The 25,000-nt window shown below is 46.4% G+C and overlaps 2 protein-coding genes across 4 annotated transcripts in view; one reads left to right on the top strand and one right to left on the bottom strand.

The window, feature by feature from the left end:
* Positions 1 to 25,000, top strand: part of LOC143277353 (uncharacterized) — a 610,653-nt gene that overhangs the window by 408,122 nt on the left and 177,531 nt on the right. The gene's annotated exons all lie outside the window — the stretch shown is intronic.
* LOC143277310 (uncharacterized) overlaps positions 1 to 25,000 on the bottom strand; it is a 119,399-nt gene that overhangs the window by 21,574 nt on the left and 72,825 nt on the right. For 2 of the 3 annotated variants that reach the window (XM_076582092.1, XM_076582091.1), the window contains exons 3-7: positions 15,927 to 16,092; positions 13,001 to 13,431; positions 8,908 to 9,066; positions 6,963 to 7,162; positions 2,738 to 2,972 (exon numbers count right to left, since the gene is read on the bottom strand). The exons of the other annotated variant lie outside the window; for it this stretch is intronic. In XM_076582092.1, the coding sequence (XP_076438207.1) occupies positions 2,738 to 2,972; positions 6,963 to 7,162; positions 8,908 to 9,066; positions 13,001 to 13,431; positions 15,927 to 16,092 (1,191 nt within the window). The remainder of the gene's footprint in view (positions 1 to 2,737; positions 2,973 to 6,962; positions 7,163 to 8,907; positions 9,067 to 13,000; positions 13,432 to 15,926; positions 16,093 to 25,000) is intronic. 3 annotated transcript variants of the gene reach the window in all.

Genomic DNA, 25,000 nt, shown 5'->3' with positions numbered 1-25,000 from the left:
TCTGAGCCAAAATTGTTTGATTGTTAAGTGCGAGACATATTCTGTGCTTTTATCAAAGGACAGGTTTAAGCCGTGTGACATCCCGAAATACTTCTAATTAAAAATCCAATTTCAGAAAACATTTAACCAGAATCAGACTGAGGGTGTCCCAACTGAAACCTCGCCAGTTAGAAGCTCCAAGAAAGGAGAAAACACGAGTTGTCCGTTTTGCCCTGAAGTGGACGAATCCAAAATGCATTATTAATTTTCATCTTGGTTTGTGCCCGATATATAACACTGTGTGAATCGTACACCCCTCCCCCCGGGCCCCCTCCCCGACAAAAAAACCATTGTCTAAATACTTTCAGATTTATATTGCTATGTTTTGACCCTATAATGTAGTTGTCACTTGCATTGTTTTCTTAATTGTTTGTTTGTTCATCAAAAGCATTTACTTTCAGAAATAGGACGATCTACCGTGACGAGTGTACCTTACTTGTTGCTGTCAACATATTCACGTCTTTCCCAGCACACCTTTGCGCGTTTCATGACGCGTGCCATGAACGCCATGTGTACGAAATCCCTGTTCTTTTTTCGGCACTGTGTGTCACTTGCAGTTGTGAACATCCTTGATCGGCCAGTTGTAAACGCTGTCGTATTATCCTCCCCAACGGTCACCCCCACCTCCCCACCCCCCGCCGCCCTGTCTGTCTGTTGTTGTCAGTGTATGATTGTACCTCCTCCCCTCTCGCTATTCCACACCCATACTTAACATCCATGTTTTGTGCTTTTGTGTGTCCCCCTCCCCCACATCCCTACTGTACATGACCACAATGACTCCCCCCCCCTCCCCCACATCCCTACTGTACATGACCACAATGACTTCCCCCTCCCCACATCCCTACTGTACATGACCACAATGACTTCCCCCTCCCCCACATCCCTACTGTACATGACCACAATGACTTCCCCCTCCCCCACATCCCTACTGTACATGACCACAATGACTTCCCCCTCCCCACATCCCTACTGTACATGACCACAATGACTTCCCCCTCCCCCACATCCCTACTGTACATGACCACAATGACTTCCCCCTCCCCCACATCCCTACTGTACATGACCACAATGACTTCCCCCTCCCCCACATCCCTACTGTACATGACCACAATGACTTCCCCCTCCCCCACATCCCTACTGTACATGACCACAATGACTCCCCCCCCCTCCCCCACATCCCTACTGTACATGACCACAATGACTTCCCCCTCCCCACATCCCTACTGTACATGACCACAATGACTTCCCCCTCCCCCACATCCCTACTGTACATGACCACAATGACTTCCCCCTCCCCCACATCCCTACTGTACATGACCACAATGACTTCCCCCTCCCCACATCCCTACTGTACATGACCACAATGACTTCCTCCTCCCCACATCCCTACTGTACATGACCACAATGACTTCCCCCTCCCCCACATCCCTACTGTACATGACCACAATGACTTCCCCCCCCCCCACATCCCTACTGTACATGACCACAATGACTTCCCCCTCCCCCACATCCCTACTGTACATGACCACAATGACTCCCCCCCCTCCCCCACATCCCTACTGTACATGACCACAATGACTTCCCCCTCCCCACATCCCTACTGTACATGACCACAATGACTTCCCCCTCCCCCACATCCCTACTGTACATGACCACAATGACTTCCCCCTCCCCCACATCCCTACTGTACATGACCACAATGACTTCCCCCTCCCCCACATCCCTACTGTACATGACCACAATGACTCCCCCCCCCTCCCCCACATCCCTACTGTACATGACCACAATGACTTCCCCCTCCCCACATCCCTACTGTACATGACCACAATGACTTCCCCCTCCCCCACATCCCTACTGTACATGACCACAATGACTTCCCCCTCCCCACATCCCTACTGTACATGACCACAATGACTTCCCCCTCCCCACATCCCTACTGTACATGACCACAATGACTTCCCCCTCCCCCACATCCCTACTGTACATGACCACAATGACTCCCCCCCCCCCCCCCCCATCCCTACTGTACATGACCACAATGACTCCCCCCTCCCCCACATCCCTACTGTACATGACCACAATGACTCCCCCCCCCACATCCCTACTGTACATGACCACAATGACTCCCCCCCCCCCCCACATCCCTACTGTACATGACCACAATGACTCCCCCCCCCCCCACATCCCTACTGTACATGACCACAATGACTTCCCCCTCCCCCACATCCCTACTGTACATGACCACAATGACTCCCCCCCCCCCCCCCACATCCCTACTGTACATGACCACAATGACTTCCATTTCCTCCTCCTCCCCTCCTCTCCCCCGCCCCCCCCCGCCCTCTCTCTCTCTCTCAATCACGCACACACTTTCACATTCGCACACGCACGTGTGCTCGCACCAACACACATACACATACAGACACTGAACACTACCTCTACACGTGTGTGCACACAGACAAACACACACACACACACACACACACACACACACACACACACACACAGAGTCACACAGACACAGACAGACACAGTCAGACACACACACACACACACACACAGAGTCACACACACACACACACAGACAGACAGTCACACACACACACACACACACACACACACACACACACACCACTACCCCCTCCCCAATTCCCCCTCTGCTCTGTCCCCTCCACACCACCCCACCCAACACACTTACCTTCTGTAGCCACTCCATGGCCTTCAACACTAACAGGATAGTTTTCCCTGTACCCGGGGGTCCACACAGGTAGACGATGGGGTCGTCTTGGTTCAGGACGTCCACCTGGTCAGGGTACAGAGACAGGGCCGACCACCTAAGCCCTGCCTCCGCTACAGCCTCGGCGTGCGTGCGTATCACTCTGCGAGGGGGCGTGACTGTGGGCACCTCGATAGTTGTTGCCGGCCCGCAGAATCTGGTGGAGGTGAATGGTGATGGAGGTGGTGGTTGTAAAGATGATGATGACGATGATGATGACAACGAGGGTGATGATGATGATGTGATGGTGATGATGGTGACGACGACAATGGTAGTGGTGGTGATGACGGTGATGAGAACAATGACGAGGATAACAACACTGGTAACGGCGGTGTGGTGTGGTGGTGACCATGACGACAACGACGACTCTGAGGTTGGTGATGATGATGGCGGTGGTAATGATAACGATGAAGACGATGACCACGCCGTGAAGATGTTTATGATAACGATTGACGATGACGATGACGACAACCACAATGGTGATTGTTATGATAACGACTGACGACGCCGTTGATTATTCAAGGCGTAGTGATCCAGTGGTTGACTGGAGCCAAGAGAAATGAGGCATCAACAACCTGTTTCGATTTCTGCACGATTTTATTTTCTCCGTTGGATTACGGGTGACCCGATAGATATATATTGTGACCATACCACCAAGTTGTTTTCGTTCACTAACGATACCAATTGTAAATAACAAGTGTAAGAGGCCTGTTTTGTTGTTGCAACTAAGATGAATTACATACAGAGCTTTCAGCATTGAACTCTGTCGGCCTCTGTTCTTTAGTTCCTCGCTGGATGTGGTCTGTTATACCTTTTTCGTCCACTGTGTCGGACCAAGTTGCTATTTCAGAGTTTGGTTTTGAACTCAAAGCTAGCGATTTATCTGCACCCAGTTCCATCATAAGTAAGCTATGTCTTCATAGCAACCAACTGTAGTTTGTACATTCCACTGGTCAGTCTGGTTAGTCTTCTGTTACTGTGTTGTCCTTTTGTGAAAAAAAGACAAGCACACAGAAAAAGGGTGCATTGTTGTGATGCCTTTCTGTCCTGAACAGATCCACCCCGAGTTTAACACAGAAAAAGGGTGCATTGTTGTGATGCCTTTCTGTCCTGAACAGATCCACCCCGACTTTAACACAGAAAAAGGGTGCATTGTTGTGATGCCTTTCTGTCCTGAACAGATCCACCCCGAGTTTAACACAGAAAAAGGGTGCATTGCTGTGATGCCTTTCTGTCCTGAACAGATCCACCCCGAGTTTTACACAGAAAAAGGGTGCATTGTTGTGATGCCTTTCTGTCCTGTACAGATCCACCCTGAGTTTAACACAGAAAAAGGGTGCATTGCTGTGATGCCTTTCTGTCCTGAACAGATCCACCCCGAGTTTAACACAGAAAAAGGGTGCATTGTTGTGATGCCCTTCTGTCCTGAACAGATCCACCCCGAGTTTAACACAGAAAAAGGGTGCATTGTTGTGATGCCTTTCTGTCCTGAACAGATCCACCCTGAGTTTTACACAGAAAAAGGGTGCATTGTTGTGATGCCTTTCTGTCCTGAACAGATCCACCCCGAGTTTACACAGAAAAAGGGTGCATTGCTGTGATGCCTTTCTGTCCTGAACAGATCCACCCCGAGTTTAACACAGAAAAAGGGTGCATTGCTGTGATGCCTTTCTGTCCTGAACAGATCCACCCCGAGTTTAACACAGAAAAAGGGTGCATTGCTGTGATGCCTTTCTGTCCTGAACAGATCCACCCCGAGTTTAACATAGAAAAAGGGTGCATTGCTGTGATGCCTTTCTGTCCTGAACAGATCCACCCCGAGTTTAACACAGAAAAAGGGTGCATTGCTGTGATGCCTTTCTGTCCTGAACAGATCCACCCTGAGTTTAACACAGAAAAAGGGTGCATTGCTGTGATGCCTTTCTGTCCTGAACAGATCCACCCCGAGTTTAACACAGAAAAAGGGTGCATTGCTGTGATGCCTTTCTGTCCTGAACAGATCCACCCCGAGTTTAACACAGAAAAAGGGTGCATTGCTGTGATGCCTTTCTGTCCTGAACAGATCCACCCTGAGTTTAACACAGAAAAAGGGTGCATTGTTGTGATGCCTTTCTGTCCTGAACAGATCCACCCCGAGTTTAACACAGAAAAAGGGTGCATTGCTGTGATGCCTTTCTGTCCTGAACAGATCCACCCCGAGTTTAACACAGAAAAAGGGTGCATTGTTGTGATGCCTTTCTGTCCTGAACAGATCCACCCTGAGTTTAACACAGAAAAAGGGTGCATTGTTGTGATGCCTTTCTGTCCTGAACAGATCCACCCTGAGTTTAACACAGAAAAAGGGTGCATTGTTGTGATGCCTTTCTGTCCTGAACAGATCCACCCCGAGTTTTACACTAAAATCGCAGGTGTCGACAAAACAACACAACTCGGTAAAATGCGACACCGACATAAAAGTCGGTGACAACTCTGGCGAACTGAAAGTCGTCGGGACCACCGAGTTTCTCATGTCTTATAACTCAGTTATAAGAAGTTTCCATGAATACTTACACATTTTCTGATATCGAACATCCTAACGGATGTTTACAGTATCATTGGTGTTCATTGATATCGATATCTTCTAACTTGTGTTTTAACTCAACAGAAACTGAAACTGTCTCACTGCTTCCTTTTGTTTGTTTCTTTTTTTCCATTCCATATTTCAATGAGTCAACTAAATATTCTCGCAAACCACACACACACACACACGCACACACACACACACACACACACACACACACACACACACACACACACACACACACACACACCTTTTGTCTATTCACAGCAGAACTTATGGCTATATCAACGGGTCTCCAAATCGTTTAATTAATCTTCCCATCCAAATATTTCAGGTACTATTTGGAGTTGGTTCTGAATCTGTATTACAAACATGAAACATTAAATCCTTTCATTTGAAAACAAGATAAGTATACGTTACCGAAATACGCCATGTAATTCTTTTTTTTCTTTTTCTTTTTTTATCATTCGTGGTAGAAAAAAATAAATTTTATTGGATCGCTTTTCACGAAGGAATCATGGGAAATGAGCGGCGCAATGAATATTCACAATGCTATAGAAATTCACATTCCATTTTCGATACAAGGCTATTCTCTACGAGAGAAAACCAGCAGGAACTATGTCAATAAACTGAAACTGGGGTCCGACACTGCTAGAGATAGTGCTAACTATAACTCACGTATAAAACTGTTCACATGACTTATTTCTAAAACAAAAGGACGACACAGCAACAGAAGGCTAACCAGTCTAATGTACAAACTACAACCGGAAGCTACAAAAACATCATTTACTCCTAAAGCAGCGACTTTCATATGTGGAGTGATGGCCTAGAGGTAACGTGTCCGCCTACGAAGCGAGAGAATCTGAGCGCGCTGGTTCGAATCACGGTTCAGCCGCCGATATTTTCTCCCCATCCACTAGACCTTGAGTGGTGATCTGGATGCTAGTCATTCGGATGAGACGGTAAACCGAGGTCCCGTGTGCAGCGTGCACTTAGCGCACGTAAAAGAACCCACGGCAACAACAGGGTTGTTCCTGGCAAAATTCTGTAGAAAAATCCACTTCCATAGGAAAAACAAGTAAAACTGCACGCAGGAAAAAAATACTGAAACATGGGTGGCGCTGTAGTGTAGCGACGCGCTCTCCCTGGGGAGAGCAGCCCGAATCTCACACAGAGAAATCTGTTGTGATAGAAAGAAATACAAAATACATTTGTGTTAATGCAATAACACCCAAGCATATCATCTATGAATGTGAACAGCTGAAAACATTTTTGCCTCATTCATTTACAAAATCCGCAGTTCCATCTGATTCCACTGGAAATGTTTTGTATGACAATCAAACTCATGTTTGAAAAAGTTCAGAGATTAATTAGGAGCCCCACTGGCTCTCTGTTGTGATGTTACTGGTTGATTAGTTAGTTTTTTGTTCATACCTTTATTGGGCGCACAGTGAGGAAGGGGGAACAGGGAAAGTAGTGATGACGTTAGGTATAGGTGGGGTGGGGAAAGGGGATGGATGTTCGTTTAAAATCACAATTATTGTAGACAGACATTAAACCAAAGAACGAACGAACCTCCACACTTACCTGGCCAGAAAATCGTCGTACTGAGAGTCCGTCATCATGAAAACAGGTCTGGTCAAAGCACGACACCGCCACTTCCTCAGCTCCTTCAGTACTGCCTCCGACAGCTTCCAGTGCTGTCCACGTGGAGAAAGGCTGTCCGACAGCAGACAGTGAGACAGCGCTGTCTCCAAGTCACGGACCCCAACACTCCTACACAGCTCCTGTAGGAGAAAAAAGGAAGGGTTTGGAGCTGATAATCTGTGACTGTTCTGATAGAACAGTACACTTGCATGACTTGAAAACAAGAAACAGCCAGGAATGTGTATGTGTGTGCGCGCATACAAACGCACTTACATACACAAGGGACAATCACACATACGCACACACACGCACAGACACACACACGCACGCACGCACGCCCCCCCCCCCCTCCTCCCCTCGGCCCCCCCCCCCCCCCCCAACACACAAACCCCGAACCCCCTCTCCCCCACACACGGATAGACAGTGATGCACAAATACAGATACGCACACTCATGTGCTTCAAGATCGAGATCAAAATTCAATGACCTGACGCCACTGTTGGAGTACAGAAAGCATGATAATTAAGACCGTATTGATGTAGGTAACGTTGACTATGAAACAAAAAATGTAAAGTGGTATCAATCCTGCGTATAATTATATGATTCAGGGGATATTGCACATCTCAATGACGTGACGTAAACTGAGTTTTCCGGTAGTGCACAGCTACACGTGTCGGAACGGAGAGACACAGGATGAAGACAGGTGTCCTAGAGCACAGCTACACGTGTCGGAACGGAGAGACACAGGATGAAGACAGGTGTCCTAGTGCACAGCTACACGTGTCGGAACGGAGAGACAGGATGAAGACAGGTGTCCTAGTGCGCAGCTACACGTGTCGGAACGGAGAGACAGGATGAAGACAGGTGTCCTAGTGCACAGCTACACGTGTCGGAACGGAGAGACACAGGATGAAGACAGGTGTCCTAGTGCACAGCTACACGTGTCGGAACGGAGACACAGGATGAAGACAGGTGTCCTAGTGCACAGCTACACGTGTCGGAACGGAGAGACACAGGATGAAGACAGGTGTCCTAGTGCACAGCTACACGTGTCGGAACGGAGAGACACAGGGTGAAGACAGGTGTCCTAGTGCACAGCTACACGTGTCGGAACGGAGACACAGGATGAAGACAGGTGTCCTAGTGCACAGCTACACGTGTCGGAACGGAGACACAGGATGAAGACAGGTGTCCTAGTGCACAGCTACACGTGTCGGAACGGAGAGACAGGATGAAGACAGGTGTCCAAGGAGGAAAAACAATCCTATTCCGAGTGGTGCGACTAACATGGTAGCGGCCTGACACAATCATTGCCACATGCTGGCACTGTGTTCCTCCCATGAATTTGTTGGCCAGAAACACCACCAAAGTTGTCACTGTCCAAGAACGTGCTGAGGTTGTCACCTGAGCTTTGGCCACAGGTTCCATGCTGAAGAGAAAAATATCAGGAATTTGGACCATATAGACGTCCATAAAATGTGGTCACTGTTTAACCTGACAGAAATGGCAGAGCTGTCAATTTATTTCATCAATTCAGCACCACAACCCCGTGTGACATAGGGAAGTGACTTCCCCAAATGGTCAATGTTTGTTCGGTTTTCATTTTAATTCATTCCACCTCCCATACTTCGTAAAATGAAGAAGATTTCATTCATGCATGCATACGCGTGCGTGCGCGCAGTGTGTGTGTGTGTGTGTGTGTGTGTATGTGTGTCTGTGTCTGTGTGTGTGTCTCTGTGTGTCTGTATTTGTGTGTGTGTGTGTGTGTGTGTGTGAGTGTGTGTGTGTGTATTGGTTGTGTGTGCGTGTGCGTGTGCGCGTGTGTGTGTGTGTGTGTGTGTGCGAAGCACGGGAGCGTGTCATGACCACCACCTATTTACACTCACACTTGCAGCAACTTGGTGAGTGGCCATGGCTTGTCGAAGCTGTTGGACAGACACGTTGGGCAGCATCAGAACCTTGGTCACGGTCACTGGAGGCAGGTCCGACACCAGATGCTTCAGTACCCTCTCTCCTTTCTCCAGTTGACTCAGGGCTCTCCGAACCTGGTTACCACCAAGGACAACGTTAACTGCAGCAGCTGCCACAGCCACAGTAGGAAACTGGTAACAGTGGCAGGGAAAACCAAACATTAAAGATATAACGTGATAACACCTACAGTGGCAACAAGTAATGCATCGAAAACAATATCAATTATGGTAACAAGGCCATGAAAAATGACCACTGGATCCGACACTGAATAGTAGAAGAAGAACAAGAAGAAGAACAAGAAGAATCAATGGCGTTCTTGAACGGCAGAATGGTTTGTGTTGTGAAATTCGTTCTGGAGCTTGTGCGTGTGTATGCAAGCACACACACACACACACACACACACACACACACACACACACACACACACACATTACTACTACTGCTACTACCAATACAACTACTATTACTATTGCTGCTGCACACACAAACACAAACACACACACACACATACACACGCACGCACACACAGATACACATGCATGCGCACACACGTACACACGCACGCACGTACGCATACATACATGCGTCTGTGCACTTTGATTCATCTGTCTGTCCCCGTCTTTGTTCTGTCTCTTGAAAAGTGTAACGACGTCACGAAAGAACCCTCATCCTTACTCGTGGAGTACGTAACTTTGGGTTAAGCATGGAGAAAAGTGTAACGACGTCACGAAAGAACCCTCATCCTTACTCTGGAGTACGTAACTTTGGGTTACGCACAAAGAAAAGTGTACCGACGTCACGAAAGAACCCTCACCCTTACTCTGGAGTACGTAACTTTGGGTTAAGCATGGAGAAAAGTGTAACGACGTCACGAAAGAACCCTCATCCTTACTCTGGAGTACGTAACTTTGGGTTACGCACAAAGAAAAGTGTAACGACGTCACGAAAGAACCCTCATCCTTACTCTGGAGTACGTAACTTTGGGTTAAGCATGGAGAAAAGTGTAACGACGTCACGAAAGAACCCTCATCCTTACTCGTGGAGTACGTAACTTTGGGTTAAGCACGGAGAAATGTGTAACGACGTCACGAAAGAACCCTCATCCTTACTCGTGGAGTACGTAACTTTGGGTTAAGCACAAAGAAAAGTGTAACGACGTCACGAAAGAACCCTCATCCTTACTCGTGGATTACGTAACTTTGGGTTAAACATGGAGAAATGTGTAACGACGTCACGAAAGAACCCTCATCCTTACTCGCGGAGTACGTAACTTTGGGTTAAACATGGAGAAATGTGTAACGACGTCACGAAAGAACCCTCATCCTTACTCGTGGAGTACGTAACATTGGGTTACGCACAAAGAAAAGTGTAACGACGTCACGAAAGAACCCTCATCCTTACTCGTGGAGTACGTAACTTTGGGTTAAGCACAGAGAAAAGTGTAACGACGTCACGAAAGAACCCTCATCCTTACTCGTGGAGTACGTAACTTTGGGTTAAGCATGGAGAAATGTGTAACGACGTCACGAAACTACCCTCATCCTTGCTCGTGGAGTACGTAACTTTGGGTTAAGCACAAAGAAAAGTGTAACGACGTCACGAAAGAACCCTCATCCTTACTCGTGGAGTGCGTAACTTTGGGTTAAGCACAAAGAAAAGTGTACCGACGTCACGAAAGAACCCTCATCCTTACTCTGGAGTACGTAACTTTGGGTTAAGCATGGAGAAAAGTGTAACGACGTCACGAAAGAACCCTCATCCTTACTCGTGGAGTACGTAACTTTGGGTTAAGCACGGAGAAATGTGTAACGACGTCACGAAAGAACCCTCATCCTTACTCGTGGAGTACGTAACTTTGGGTTAAGCACAAAGAAAAGTGTAACGACGTCACGAAAGAACCCTCATCCTTACTCGTGGAGTACGTAACTTTGGGTTAAACATGGAGAAATGTGTAACGACGTCACGAAAGAACCCTCATCCTTACTCGCGGAGTACGTAACTTTGGGTTAAACATGGAGAAATGTGTAACGACGTCACGAAAGAACCCTCATCCTTACTCGTGGAGTACGTAACATTGGGTTACGCACAAAGAAAAGTGTAACGACGTCACGAAAGAACCCTCATCCTTACTCGTGGAGTACGTAACTTTGGGTTAAGCACAGAGAAAAGTGTAACGACGTCACGAAAGAACCCTCATCCTTACTCGTGGAGTACGTAACTTTGGGTTAAGCATGGAGAAATGTGTAACGACGTCACGAAACTACCCTCATCCTTGCTCGTGGAGTACGTAACTTTGGGTTAAGCACAAAGAAAAGTGTAACGACGTCACGAAAGAACCCTCATCCTTACTCGTGGAGTGCGTAACTTTGGGTTAAGCACAAAGAAAAGTGTAACGACGTCACGAAAGAACCCTCATCCTTACTCGTGGAGTACGTAACTTTGGGTTAAGCACAAAGAAAAGTGTAACGACGTCACGAAAGAACCCTCACCCTTACTCGTGGAGTACGTAACTTTGGGTTAAGCACAAAGAAAAGTGTAACGACGTCACGAAAGAACCCTCATCCTTATTCGTGGAGTACGTAACTTTGGGTTAAGCATGGAGAAAAGTGTAACGACGTCACGAAAGAACCCTAATCCTTACTCGTGGAGTACGTAACTTTGGGTTAAGCATGGAGAAAAGTGTAACGACGTCACGAAAGAACCCTCATCCTTACTCGTGGAGTACGTAACTTTGGGTTAAGCACGGAGAAATGTGTAACGACGTCACGAAAGAACCCTCACCCTTACTCGTGGAGTACGTAACTTTGGGTTAAGCACAAAGAAAAGTGTAACGACGTCACGAAAGAACCCTCATCCTTACTCGTGGAGTACGTAACTTTGGGTTAAGCACAAAGAAAAGTGTAACGACGTCACGAAAGAACCCTCATCCTTATTCGTGGAGTACGTAACTTTGGGTTAAGCATGGAGAAAAGTGTAACGACGTCACGAAAGAACCCTCATCCTTACTCGTGGAGTACGTAACTTTGGGTTAAACATGGAGAAAAGTGTAACGACGTCACGAAAGAACCCTCATCCTTACTCGTGGAGTACGTAACTTTGGGTTAAGCACGGAGAAATGTGTAACGACGTCACGAAAGAACCCTCATCCTTGCTCGTGGAGTACGTAACTTTGGGTTAAGCACGGAGAAAAGTGTAACGACGTCACGAAAGAACCCTCATCCTTACTCGTGGAGTACGTAACTTTGGGTTAAACATGGAGAAATGTGTAACGACGTCACGAAAGAACCCTCATCCTTACTCGCGGAGTACGTAACTTTGGGTTAAACATGGAGAAAAGTGTAACGACGTCACGAAAGAACCCTCATCCTTACTCGTGGAGTACGTAACTTTGGGTTAAGCACGGAGAAATGTGTAACGACGTCACGAAAGAACCCTCATCCTTGCTCGTGGAGTACGTAACTTTGGGTTAAGCACAAAGCAAAGTGTAACGACGTCACGAAAGAACCCTCATCCTTACTCGTGGAGTACGTAACTTTGGGTTAAACACAAAGAAAAGGGTAACGACGTCACGAAAGAACCCTCATCCTTACTCGTGGAGTACGTAACTTTGGGTTAAACATGGAGAAATGTGTAACGACGTCACGAAAGAACCCTCATCCTTACTCGCGGAGTACGTAACTTTGGGTTAAACATGGAGAAATGTGTAACGACGTCACGAAAGAACCCTCATCCTTACTCGTGGAGTACGTAACTTTGGGTTAAACATGGAGAAATGTGTAACGACGTCACGAAAGAACCCTCATCCTTACTCGTGGAGTACGTAACTTTGGGTTAAGCACGGAGAAAAGTGTAACGACGTCACGAAAGAACCCTCATCCTTACTCGTGGAGTACGTAACTTTGGGTTAAGCACGGAGAAAAGTGTAACGACGTCACGAAAGAACCCTCATCCTTACTCGTGGAGTACGTAACTTTGGGTTAAGCATGGAGAAAAGCAAGCTTCACTCACCTTCTTTACAATGGCAGAGTCACATGCGTTTCCTGTCGCCCCTACGGACTTCACCTCCCCGCAGATAAGGCCGTACTCTTTGCTGATAATGAGGACATCGAAGTCTCCATCTGGGACACGACGACCCATGCCGTACACGTTGGGAAGCAGAGCACAGGCCGCAGCAGACACTGGATCCACCTGGTTGTCAAGATAGCTTCTGAACCCCAGTTCGGACAGAACCATAAAAACGTCATTCTGTTCTTTGGTCACGACATCGAGACAGTGGAGAACTCGTGTCATCGCTTCATCATCGCGAACGTCGCTGTCCAGCACAGGCGTAACGCTGGAGGGGGTGGATGGAGGTGGAGTCCAGAGTCTTCCAGCCACGGGTTGAGGTGTTTGGAGAGGTGTTGCCGATGAGGTAGCAGGGTACATGGGTGGACTGCCACCTGAGTCACGACAGTCATGAATACCATTTGAGGGCTTGTTTCAGTCTCACGTTGCAGGTCAAACAACCTTTTCCTCCTTCCATGATCTCTTCTTGCCAGTGACAGAATACAGTGAAATTGCTGGTTTGCGACGCGCTCTCGCATCAATGCGTGGGTGTGTGCGTGTTCGCGCGCGCGCGCGTGTGTGTGGCCGTGATTGTGCACGAGCGCACGTACGTGTGCGTGTTGGTGTCCCTGCTGAAATATGATAATATCTTAGTACTCGCTTTGTATGCGGTGTTTGCTTCTTCTTCATGCTTTTCTTGTGAATCATCTGAGTATTGTGCTTCACTATCTTTACACTATTCACTTTGCATTACCGATGTTTTCATTCTCTCTCTCTCTCTCTCTCTCTCTCTCGTGCACACCTAAAGATCTGATATACGGTGAAACTGATAGATATCCGATATGTATCAACTCTGCTGTTCACTGAATTCATTATTGGCTTGTTATCATAAATGGAAGAGTTTCAGTTTCCTTGCAAAGGCTGTAAAATGTTACAAGAATTACATGCAAGGGGAAGAAGAATTGTGTTCCTGATGAGCGTCATTGTTTGAACATGGGTTTGGTGAATTATGGATAAACCAGGGTATAGTGCCAATGCACAGATTACTGTTTTTCGTCAACGATGAATTGATTGCAGATAATAATAATAATAATAATAATAATGGTATTTGTATAGCGCTAAATCTTGTGCATAAACAAATCAAAGCGCTTTCGCACCAGTCATTCTCACGCAAGCATAACTCTAAAACTGAAAAAAACTAAAAAGACAAGGAAGAGGCAGGGAAGGGAGGCTACTTTGGGAAGAGGTGGGTTTTAAGGCCAGACTTGAAAGAGCTGAGTGTGGAGACTTGACGAAGCGAAAGAGGAAGTTCATTCCAATTGCAAGGTCCAGAGACAGAGAAAGAACGGTGGCCAACAGTCGAGAGTTTGAATCTGGGTATATGTAAGTGGAGTGGATCCGAAGCTGATCGTAGTGAGCGAGATGGAGTGTAGAGGTGAAGGCAGGCACAGAGATAGGAAGGGGCTGATTTGTGAATACATTTGTAGCATAGAGTGCTGATCTTGTACTTTATTCGGTGTGAGACAGGGAGCCAGTGGAGATGTTGCAAAAGAGGAGTGGTGTGCTCAGATCTTTTCTTTCTGAGGACGAGTCGGGCAGCAGAATTTTGTATGCGCTGAAGGGACTGAATGGATGAAGCAGGCAAACCAGACAATAGAGAGTTACAGTAGTCAAGGCGAGAGAGAATGAGAGAAACGACAAGTCTAGATGTTGCGTCAGTGGACAGATATTTCCGGATGGAACTGATGCGCCGCAGTTGACAGTAGCAGGATTGACATGTCTGATTGATAAATGTTTGCATGGACAGTGTGTTGTCAAGGACAACGCCGAGGTTCCTGACTGAAGTGGACAGAGGGATGGATGTACTGCCAAGTTTGATTGTATTAGTTGTAATGGAAGAGAGTTTTTGTTTAGTTCCTATGATCATTGCTTCAGTTTTGTCCGCGTTCAATTGTAACTTATTTAGAGTCATCCAATTTTGAATATCCAGGAAGCAGTTAGATGTTTCTTGCAAGAGCGACAACAGTTTTTCAGGTGTATCACTCTTCTGGAGTTGAGTGTCATCAGCGTAAGAATGATGACTGACATTATGGCGGTTGATAATTTCAGCGAGAGGAGCAGTGTACAGTGTGAAGAGCACTGGGCCTAAAACAGATCCCTGTGGGACTCCATGTTCAATTTTAACGGGTTCAGACTGGAAATTATCAACAATGACAGACTGGAATCGATCAGATGGCAAAAATGGCACGTACATATTCAGGATAGATGCATTACATATATAACTTTTTGTAACACCTATGAAGTAAAACCTTATCTTTTGTCTACTATGGATAAACCTTTGAAATACATAACAACTAGATTTCGATTTGGTATATCTGATTTCAATGTACATCATTGCAGATACAGAAAATCTGATGTCAGTAATTTGATTTGTCAATCGTGTAAAGAATTAAAGGAAGACGAGTTGCATTTTGTCTTGTGTTGTCCAGCACTCAGTGATATAAGACAAAAGTTTATTGCTTAAAAATATGACCCAAATCCATGTGCCTTTAAGTTCAGTCATCCATTAGAGATAGTGATGTTCGGAATTTGCAGTTTTCTTGTACAATGCATTTAAATTTAGTGATAATGCGTGTCTTATTGATTCATTTGTTTCACATGTATGTAAGTAAGACATTTGATATAACTGTAATTTGGTGCTGTGGCCTATCAATGAATAAATCATTCGCATTCTCTCTCTCTCTCTCTCTCTCTCTCTCTCTCTCTCTCTCTCTCTCTCTCTCTCTCTCTCTTTCTCTCTCTCTCGTTCTGTCGTTCTCTCCTATCACTGATAAAATCACAAGAAGATTATGATAAATTATGAGTCAAACAAACAAACAAATCATCTTACTGGGTGGTTGGTCGGAGGCCGGTTGGCGCTCCAGCACACTCTCTCCCCCCACCGTGGTGACGCCGTAGGGGACCCGGTTGAACCGGATCGGAGGGAAAAAGTGTGTTCTGGAGTGTCTCGCGGGGTACCACTCCTTGACATTGTCCTTCCAGAGGTCCAAGGCTGCCTGCAGATGTCAGTTTGTTGTCAGACTCTCTTGCTGTCTCTGTCTTTACTGAGAAGTGGAGCTCTCAGCCAGCATTTGCCAGTGAGTGCTGTGTTTCATAATCTGTCACTAAGACGGTGTCTTGGTACGTTAACCACTCCTTCACATTCACAAAGGGGTAAAAGTAATAAACAGCGCGCGCGTGTGTGCGTGTGTGTGTGTGTGATAGAGAGAAAGAGAGAGTGTGTGTGTGTGTGAGAGAGAGAGAGAGAGAGAGAAAGAGAGAGGGAGAGAGAGAGAGTGTGTGTGTGTGAGAGAGAGAGAGAGAGAGGGGGGGGGAGATAGAGAGAGAGAGAGAGAGAGAGGGAGAGATGAAGAGAGAGAAAGAGATTGACACAGATTGCTAAAGAAGTATATGTTGAGCATAATACTTAATAGAACAAGAGAGGCAAGGCCTTCAAGACTCACTTGTGATACACACTTTAAAAAAGATCAATGAAAATATGAATCACACACACACACACACACACACACACACACACACACACAGGAACAGACAACCGAATACGGGGTTATACATGGACTCACTTTGTTTACACAAGTGAGTCAAAAACTGTGATAGAAAAATTCTGTTTTGGTATGTTAATTTGTGATTTTTGAACTTTCTGAAAGTACAGAAAAATTGTCAAAAATGATAGATTCCAACTTTAGCTGGGTTTTCGTGTACTGCATTGCATGGTTTCTTTCGTTTAAAGGAACTGTGAATCATTGCATAATTTTGTCATTTTTACAGTTTGAACTTTCCTTTCAAGAATTCAGTCATATCTTGTGAAATGGAAAATCATATAATGTGTGTGTGTGTGTGTGTGTGTGTGTGTGTGTGTGTGTGTGTGTGTGTAAGAGAGAGAGAGAGAGAGAGTGTGTGTGTGTGTGTGTGTGTCAGAATTTTTTTTTTTTTACTTTGTCCACTCGGTTTTTCTTTTTCAAAATTAGAATACCATTTGTTCATTTATTATTTATTTATCTGTTTATTTACTTACCTATTCATATGTTTATTTATCTATCCTTCTATACTTTTATTTTCTATTTACGTGTTTCATAAGAATAAATGATTACAAGTAAGAACCGGATTTATGGATGGTGAAAATTTTCTTTCATTCGCCATTGAATCTGCAAGAATTTCTCGGGTCATTCCTGGTTCGTTGTCAATGTAGCGAACGTAGTCTTTCGTCAAGTTGTCATCCTGCGTCAAAAGTCGGTTTATGTGGGAATCTTTCAGCGTGCGATTGCTACTTTTGTAATGAGAAGTGACCCCCCGCCTTCCGGGAAATCTATAGATATTCCTCTTTTTCTCTTTCTTCTTCCTCTTCTTCTTCTTATTATAATTATAATTATTATTATTCACTGTCTGCTGTCTTCCCAGTACATACCCGTGGTGTTTTGTTGTTGTTGTTGTTGTTTTGGGTGTGTGTGTGTGTTTGTGGGGGGAGGGGGGTAGAGGGGGGTTGGGGGGGGGGCGTTGTTGTTGATTTTCGGCAGGTTTTGACAATTTTATTTTCTCAGTTTTTCGCCATCTGCTGTGATGATTACGCAGTGGTGTTGTAAACACTTGGACGAGCACTATAGCTGACCATCCTGCAGTTATGTTTGTCTATATTATGTGGCCTAGTGATGGTAACGCGTCCGCCAAGGAAGCGAGAGAATCCGCTGAGCGCACTGGTTCGAATTCCACAGTCGCCAGTACTTTCTGTATATAAACCGAGGTGCCGTGTGCAGCATGCACAACGCACGTAAAAGAACCCACGGCAACAAAAGAGTTGTCCCTGGCAAAATTCTGTAGAAAAGAATTTCATTTCGATAGGAAAACAAATAGAATTGCCGACAGAGAAAAAAAGATACAAAAAATGAGTGGCGCTGGCAGTGTAGCGACGCGCTCTCCCTGGGGAGAGCAGCCCGGATTTCACTGAGAGAATTCTGTTGTGACAAAGACAGTTATACAATACAATACAATACAATACAATACAATACAATACAATATATTCTATAAAATGAAATAAAAGAAATACAATACAGTACAACATATAGCCTTTTATTTTTGTGTGTGGTTGGCTCTGAAGTTGTTTTGATCTATCCCGTTTGCCTTGAGAGCTTAAACTTGAAATAACGGTAAAGAAAATACGTCATGAACTTTGCTGTTATGCAGAATTTTTCAAGATGTTACAAGACCTTGTAGTTAACGAAGTTGAAGGTTTGTTGGGTTGTTTTTTTTTTAATGTTACTTGGGCAGTCCTGGTATGGCCCTGTTGAGTTTGGTTAAACGAAATGGGAAATGACCCAGTGTTGGCATAATAATCATAGGCTACTAATAACATCTGAGGACAAGAGCTGAAGCCACGAAGCGACGATACATCTCAGGGTTAAAACAAATCAGCATTCATCCTGAACGATGATTATCTTACAGTACAATACATCTTTATTCATCCATTAGGAAACTCACTGTGCATTCATAGGCTCGTCACTCACCCAACACAATATCTCAGCCCATATCCAAGTCCAGTACACACACACACACACACACACACACATGCACGCACGCACACACACACACACACACTACACACACATACACACACATACACACTACACACACATGCACACACAAACACACACACACACACACACTACACTACACACACACACACACACACACACACACACACACACACACACTACACACGCACACGCACACTACAGACACACTCACACACACACACACACACACACACACACACACACACACACACACACACACACATCATATCATATCGAAAGCAAAATACATCCGAGCGAGCAATACACAACAGCAGCTTCATTTCCACACACACCCCTAATATTACACCCTCCCCTCCACACACACGCAAACGCAGACACACACACACACACACACACACACGCAAACGCAGACACACACACACACACACACACACACACACACACACACACACTTGGTGGTGGTGTGAACATCGAGATCGATGATGACCATCGTTGTCATCCAGCTGGGGGATGGGGGGAGAGTGGTGGTGGGGTGGGGGGAGGATGCTCATGAATCTATCTGTGAATGCGCAGATGGCTGAATAGTCCAATCTGCGCACGAAATGTTCGCTGACAGTTGGGGCAGACAAAGACAGGCATATCATTTTCAGGGAGCTTGTTTGCCCGTGACTTTCTGGCCTGCCTCTTCTGAACAGCTGCAGCAGTCCTGTTGGCCTCGCACAGCAGCCTTTGTGCACAGCAGCGCGCCATTTGTCACGGTCCACTGCAGATTCCTCCCAGGAGTCAGGGTTGATATCAAACGCTTTAAGAGAGACTTTCAGAGTATCTCTGAAGCGCTTCTTCTGACCTCCGTGTGATCTCTTCCCTTGTTGCAGCTCACCATAGAAGAGCCTTTTGGGCAGCCGATGGTCTGGCATGCGCGCCACGTGTCCAGCCCAGCGAAGCTGGGACTGCATCAGGATGGCGAAGATGCTGGGAAGGGTGGCTTTTGCGAGCACCTCTGTGTCTGGGGTCCTGTCTTGCCACTTGATGTTCAGTAGCTTCCTGAGGCATGTTGTGTGGAAGTGGTTCAGCTTCTTGGCATGTCGTTGGTACACTGTCCAAGTTTCGCAGCCGTACAGTAGTGTGGGGAGAACTACTGCTCTGTAGACCTTTAGCTTGGTCTCAAGACTAATGCCTCTTCTGTTCCAGACATTTGCACTGAGTCTGCCAAAAGTTGCGCTTGCTCTTGCAATCCTGACGTTCACTTCATCGTCGATGGTTGCATTTCGTGACAGTGTGCTGCCAAGGTATGTGAACCGCTCCACCGCACTGAGTCTCTGACCGTTGACTGTGATGTTGGGCTCAACGTAGGGTTTCCCTGGGGCTGGCTGATGGAGAACTTCAGTTTTCCTCGTGCTGATGGTAAGGCCGAAGTTCCTGCTGGCAGTGGCAAACTTGTCGACGCTGAGTTGCATGTCAGCTTCAGATCCAGCATTGAGGGCACAATCATCAGCAAACAAAAAGTCTCTGATGATGTCTGTCATGACCTTCGTTTTTGCTTGAAGCCTTCTGAGGTTAAACAACTTGCCATCTGTTCGGTACTTTAGGCCGATTCCAACATCGCCATCTCTGAAGGCATCAGTAAGCATTGCAGAGAACATGAGGCTGAACAGTGTTGGCGCCAGGACGCAGCCTTGCTTGACACCATTTGTGACAGCAAAAGGAGCAGATGTTTCGCCATTGTCCTGGACTCGAGCCTGCATACCTTCATGAAATTGGCTGACCAAGGAAATAAATTTCCGAGGGCATCCGTACTTGGCCATGATTTTCCACAGTCCCTCTCTACTCACGGTGTCGAAGGCCTTAGTGAGGTCGACATAGGTGGAGAACAGATCAGCATTTTGCTCCTGACATTTCTCTTGCAGCTGCCTTGCAGCAAACACCATGTCGGTGGTTCCGGGCTCTTTCCAGAATCCACATTGGCTCTCAGGCAAATGACCTTGGTCAAGGTGTGCTGTGAGGCGGTTTAGTAGGATCCTGGCAAGTATCTTGCCTGCGATGGAGAGCAAGGAAATGCCCCGATGGTTATCACAGCCTTGTCAGTTCCCCTTTCGCTTGTACAAGTGAATGATAGATGCATCTTTGAAATCCTGGGGGATCGTCTCTTCTTTCCACATGAGTGAGTACAGCTGATGGAGCTTCTCAGTCAGCACAGTGCCTCCATCCTTGTAGACCTCTGCTGGTATGGAGTCTGAGCCAGGTGCTTTGCCACTGGATAGCAGACGGATTGCTTTCTGGGTCTCAAGAAGTGTTGGCGGATCGTCCAGTGCTTCGTTGATGGGGACTTGTGGGAGACGGTCTATGGCTTCATCATTTATGGAGGAAGGGCGATTTAAGACACTGTTGAAGTGCTCAGCCCAGCGTTCGAGAATTTTCTCCTTCTCGGTGATCAAGGTATTCCCATCTGCACTGAGGAGGGGGGATGATCCTGAGGATGTGGGGCCATAGACTTCTTTTAAGGCATCATAGAACCTCTTCAAATCGTGCCTGTCAGCATATCCCTGGATCTCATCAGCTTTGTCACTCAGCCACTTATCCTGCATCTGGCGTAACGTTTGCTGAACAATCCTGCGGATGGCATCGTACGCATCCTTTTTTGATGTGGACTTTGGGTTGCTCAGGTAGGCTTGATGCAGACGCCGTTTCTCATCGAGAAGCTGCTTGATTTCATCACAGTTTTCATCAAACCAGTCTTTGTGCTTTCTGGTCATGGGTCCCAGGGTCTCTGAAGCTGTACTATAGATCAGCTCACGCAGGGTCCTCCAGTCAGACTCCACATTCTGGTTGTCCAGAGAGGCGGATTCCAGACGATCTTCAAGCAGCTCCACAAAGGACTGTTTGATGGTGATGTTTTTCAGCTTAGCGATGTTGAGCCGTTTTGGAGCCTTCTGGCCTTGGGGGCGTCTCTTGGGCTGGATTCGAATATTCAGATTCGAGACTACAAGGCGATGGTCTGTCCAACACTCGGCGCCGCACATGGTCTTTGTCACACGTACATCTTGCCTATCCCTTTTCCTGACGATGACATAATCGATGAGATACCAATGCTTTGAGCGAGGGTGCATCCATGACGTCCTGTTACGGGTAGGGAGGCAGAAAACTGTGTTGGTTATCAGCAGTTCGTGCTCTGCACAGGTCTGAAGCAAAAGCAATCCATTTGGGTTGCAGTGGCCCACACCGTGCTTTCCAATCACTCCATCCCAGGAGATGTAGTCAGAGCCAACTCTAACATTGAAGTCCCCAAGAATGATGAGCTTGTCTGCTTTAGGGATAGCAGCAATGACAGAGTGAAGGTCCTCGTAGAAATTCGCCTTCACTTCATCCGGGTTGGTCATGGTTGGGGCATAGGCACTGATAATGGTGAGGTGCTTCTGGCCAGATGCCAGTGGGAGTTTCATGGTCATAAGCCTACCGTTGACTCCCTTTGGGATTCCAGCTACCTTGCTGACAAGTGCTGTTTTTACTGCAAAACCAACGCCAGCCTCACGTCGCTCTTCGCTTCCTCGTCCACTCCAGAAGAAGGTGTAACCGGAGATTAGAAAAGAGAGATAAACCACTCGCGGCAGGCCCCTTCTTACTGTCTATAACAGTGCTGAAGCCGTTTTGGGGCACACACGCAGTGCGGAAGGGTGGGGGTAAATCACCCTCTCCTTCCGTACCCGAAGGAAACTGGTCGGTTCGACGGTTCAGCTGCAGTAAAGCGAAAGTTAAGTTATGCCTGGAATTTCCCACGTGTAGTAAGATTCGCTGTATATAATGAAAACCGATTCATTTTTGCTTGGTTTTTAGCACGTTTGCATCTGCTTGAATGTAGATAATATAAAAAGAAAATAAAGCAGCTCCCCCCACCACCAACTCCCCTCCCCCCTCCCAGCGCAATGTTGCACATGAGAGAGACAGTTGTAAATTATTGAACTGCGTTTTCGTAACGCTACTTTTTCTTCACACTTTCTGGTTTACATCACCATTTCTTCAACAACAAATATATATATATATCAAAACATAAAACACATATTCAGCTCTGTCTCTTTTCTAACATCTGTCTATACATACATACATACATACATACATACATGAATACATACATACATAATTTCATATAGATCTATCAGTATGTAAATCTAAATCTATCTACATGTACATAATCATATATATAATTCATATATATACGAACGCTTCATGTTGCCCGAGCAGACCGTTGTATTGTGCTCTTTCTCTCTCTCTAAGTCTCTGTCTCTCTCTCTCTCTCGGGAGTTTTACATGGCTGTTAAAAGCATCTACGATTCTGTACTTGTATGTGTTCGTGACAAAGGTATTTATTCAGACTTTTTTCAGTGTCCAAGAGGGGTTAAACAAGGTTGTATGCTAAGCTCACAGCTGTTTTCCTTTTTCATCGGTGAATTGGCAGTGGAGTTATCAAAGAAGGGGAGACATGGAATACAAATGATACCTGGCGCAACAGATTTGCTCTTAATGCTATTTGCTGATGATGTTGTTCTCTTGTCTGACACACCCATAGGGTTACAAAATCAATTAAATGCCCTTAAGCAAGAAACAGACAGATTACAACAAACAGTGAATCTCGATAAGACCAATATTATAGTTTTCCGCAATGGAGGTCATCTTTCGACTCGTGAAAAATGGTGCTGTGGTGATAGGGAAATAAAAGTAACCAATACATATAAATATTTAGGAATGTTATTCACAACAAAATTGAGTTTGACATCTGCGTGGGATGAAGCAAACAGAAAAGGGAAAAAAGATGTAATCCAAATTATAAAATCACTCAGGAGACTGCATTCGACTGACGCTTTCCCTTAGTTTGGGCGAGGCAAAGGCAGCTCATGAATAATGAATGCATCTCGCGGCGCAGGCTGCCTGGCTTCAGCAATTTCTGCAAGTGGTTTATCTCTCTTTTCTAATCTCCGGTGTAACCAGATCCCCGTTCACAGAGCTCGCCTTCGCCTGCAAGCCGAGTCTCACTCAAGGCTGCGATGTCAATGTTGTATCTGGCGAGTTCAGATGCAACTAGTGTCGTTCTCCTTTGGGGTCTGTCCGCGTTATCTTTGTCCAGGAGAGTCCTTATGTTCCACGCACCAATGGTGAGAGGAACGATCCTTGTTTTTTTTTTCTTTTCTTTCTTGTTGTTTCGACCACTGATGTAGGGTCCCCGCCAGCCGCGGTATGCTGGCCAGGGTGATATGGAGCAGGCAATTTTTAGGGCACCTTTTCTAGCCCCTTCCTCATGCCAGGGAGGTGAGCAGTGCATTCCTAAAGAGGGCTGCTCAGACGGCTGCCGAGCTCCATCGCTGCTCCTGTCGACGAAGAACGACCCTATGGCCTGAGCCGCCTGCGTGCAGGTCTGCGGCTGCGACTGCCAGTGTACCCACACCTGTCGTTTCGTCGCTCGCCTGTCGCCACAGGACTTGGGGGTGATGAAATGATGAAGGATGAAAGGTCATTTTGGATGACTGATGACATGCGTGATGAGTTTGTTTAAAGTGAAGAGGAGTTGCGCAACGTCGACCTCACTCTCTCGTCCGGGTCCACCAATTTCCAGTGGCAAGACTAAGTCGAGACGACTGGAGGATGAGCACGGATGCAGTGGATGACCAAGATATCCTTTCGGTGTCTCATCTTGCTCTCTGCACTCCACAGTGCGTTGCTGTAACCGCCTTCCTCTCCGTTGAACCGATAGGTTTCTTCCGCAGATTCTGCCGGATCCAGACTTTGCATGCATGGGTAGACACACCCCGGGGGCCAACTGCGTGTGGCATGCACACAGCACAGTGGAGCTAGATGGCCGTCGGTGGCTCTCCTGAGCCAACGCCCTTTTATGGATCTCCATAAGGGTGTCTAGCCACCCGCCTCACCAGTCCCGGAAGGGAGCGGTGGGAATGCCGGTTTAGTCGCCGGCAACCCGACCCTGAACAGGTTGTACTGGATTACAGGTTACCAGTAGCAGATCTAATGACCTGACCTGACAACACGTACGTTAGCATAAAACAACATGATCAACATAGAATATCACGAGCTGAATTATGACATTGAAGGGATTAATGTAAAACACCTATTATGTGAAAATCGTGACACGCAACTGCCAGTAAAACATTGATACTATAAAATAGAATAGTAATTATAGGCTGACCATCACGAGGATAGGATCTGTGAAGGGATAAGGCAATCGACGTGTCACAATTGTCTTTTATCGATGATCCGTATCGGTACAAACGAAAGGATGTTCATGCATACAGACAGGACAAAACAGATCGATTAGCCTTGTCTGGGGATCTGTGCACAAGGGAGAGGAAGCTGGCAGAGTGGTTAAGACGCC

This window comes from Babylonia areolata, chromosome 34 (assembly GCF_041734735.1).
Source record: "Babylonia areolata isolate BAREFJ2019XMU chromosome 34, ASM4173473v1, whole genome shotgun sequence".
Classification (NCBI taxonomy): Eukaryota; Metazoa; Mollusca; class Gastropoda; order Neogastropoda; family Buccinidae; genus Babylonia; species Babylonia areolata.
The sequence above is the reverse complement of the archived record's forward strand: the minus strand, read 5'-3'. Positions and strand labels throughout refer to the sequence as shown.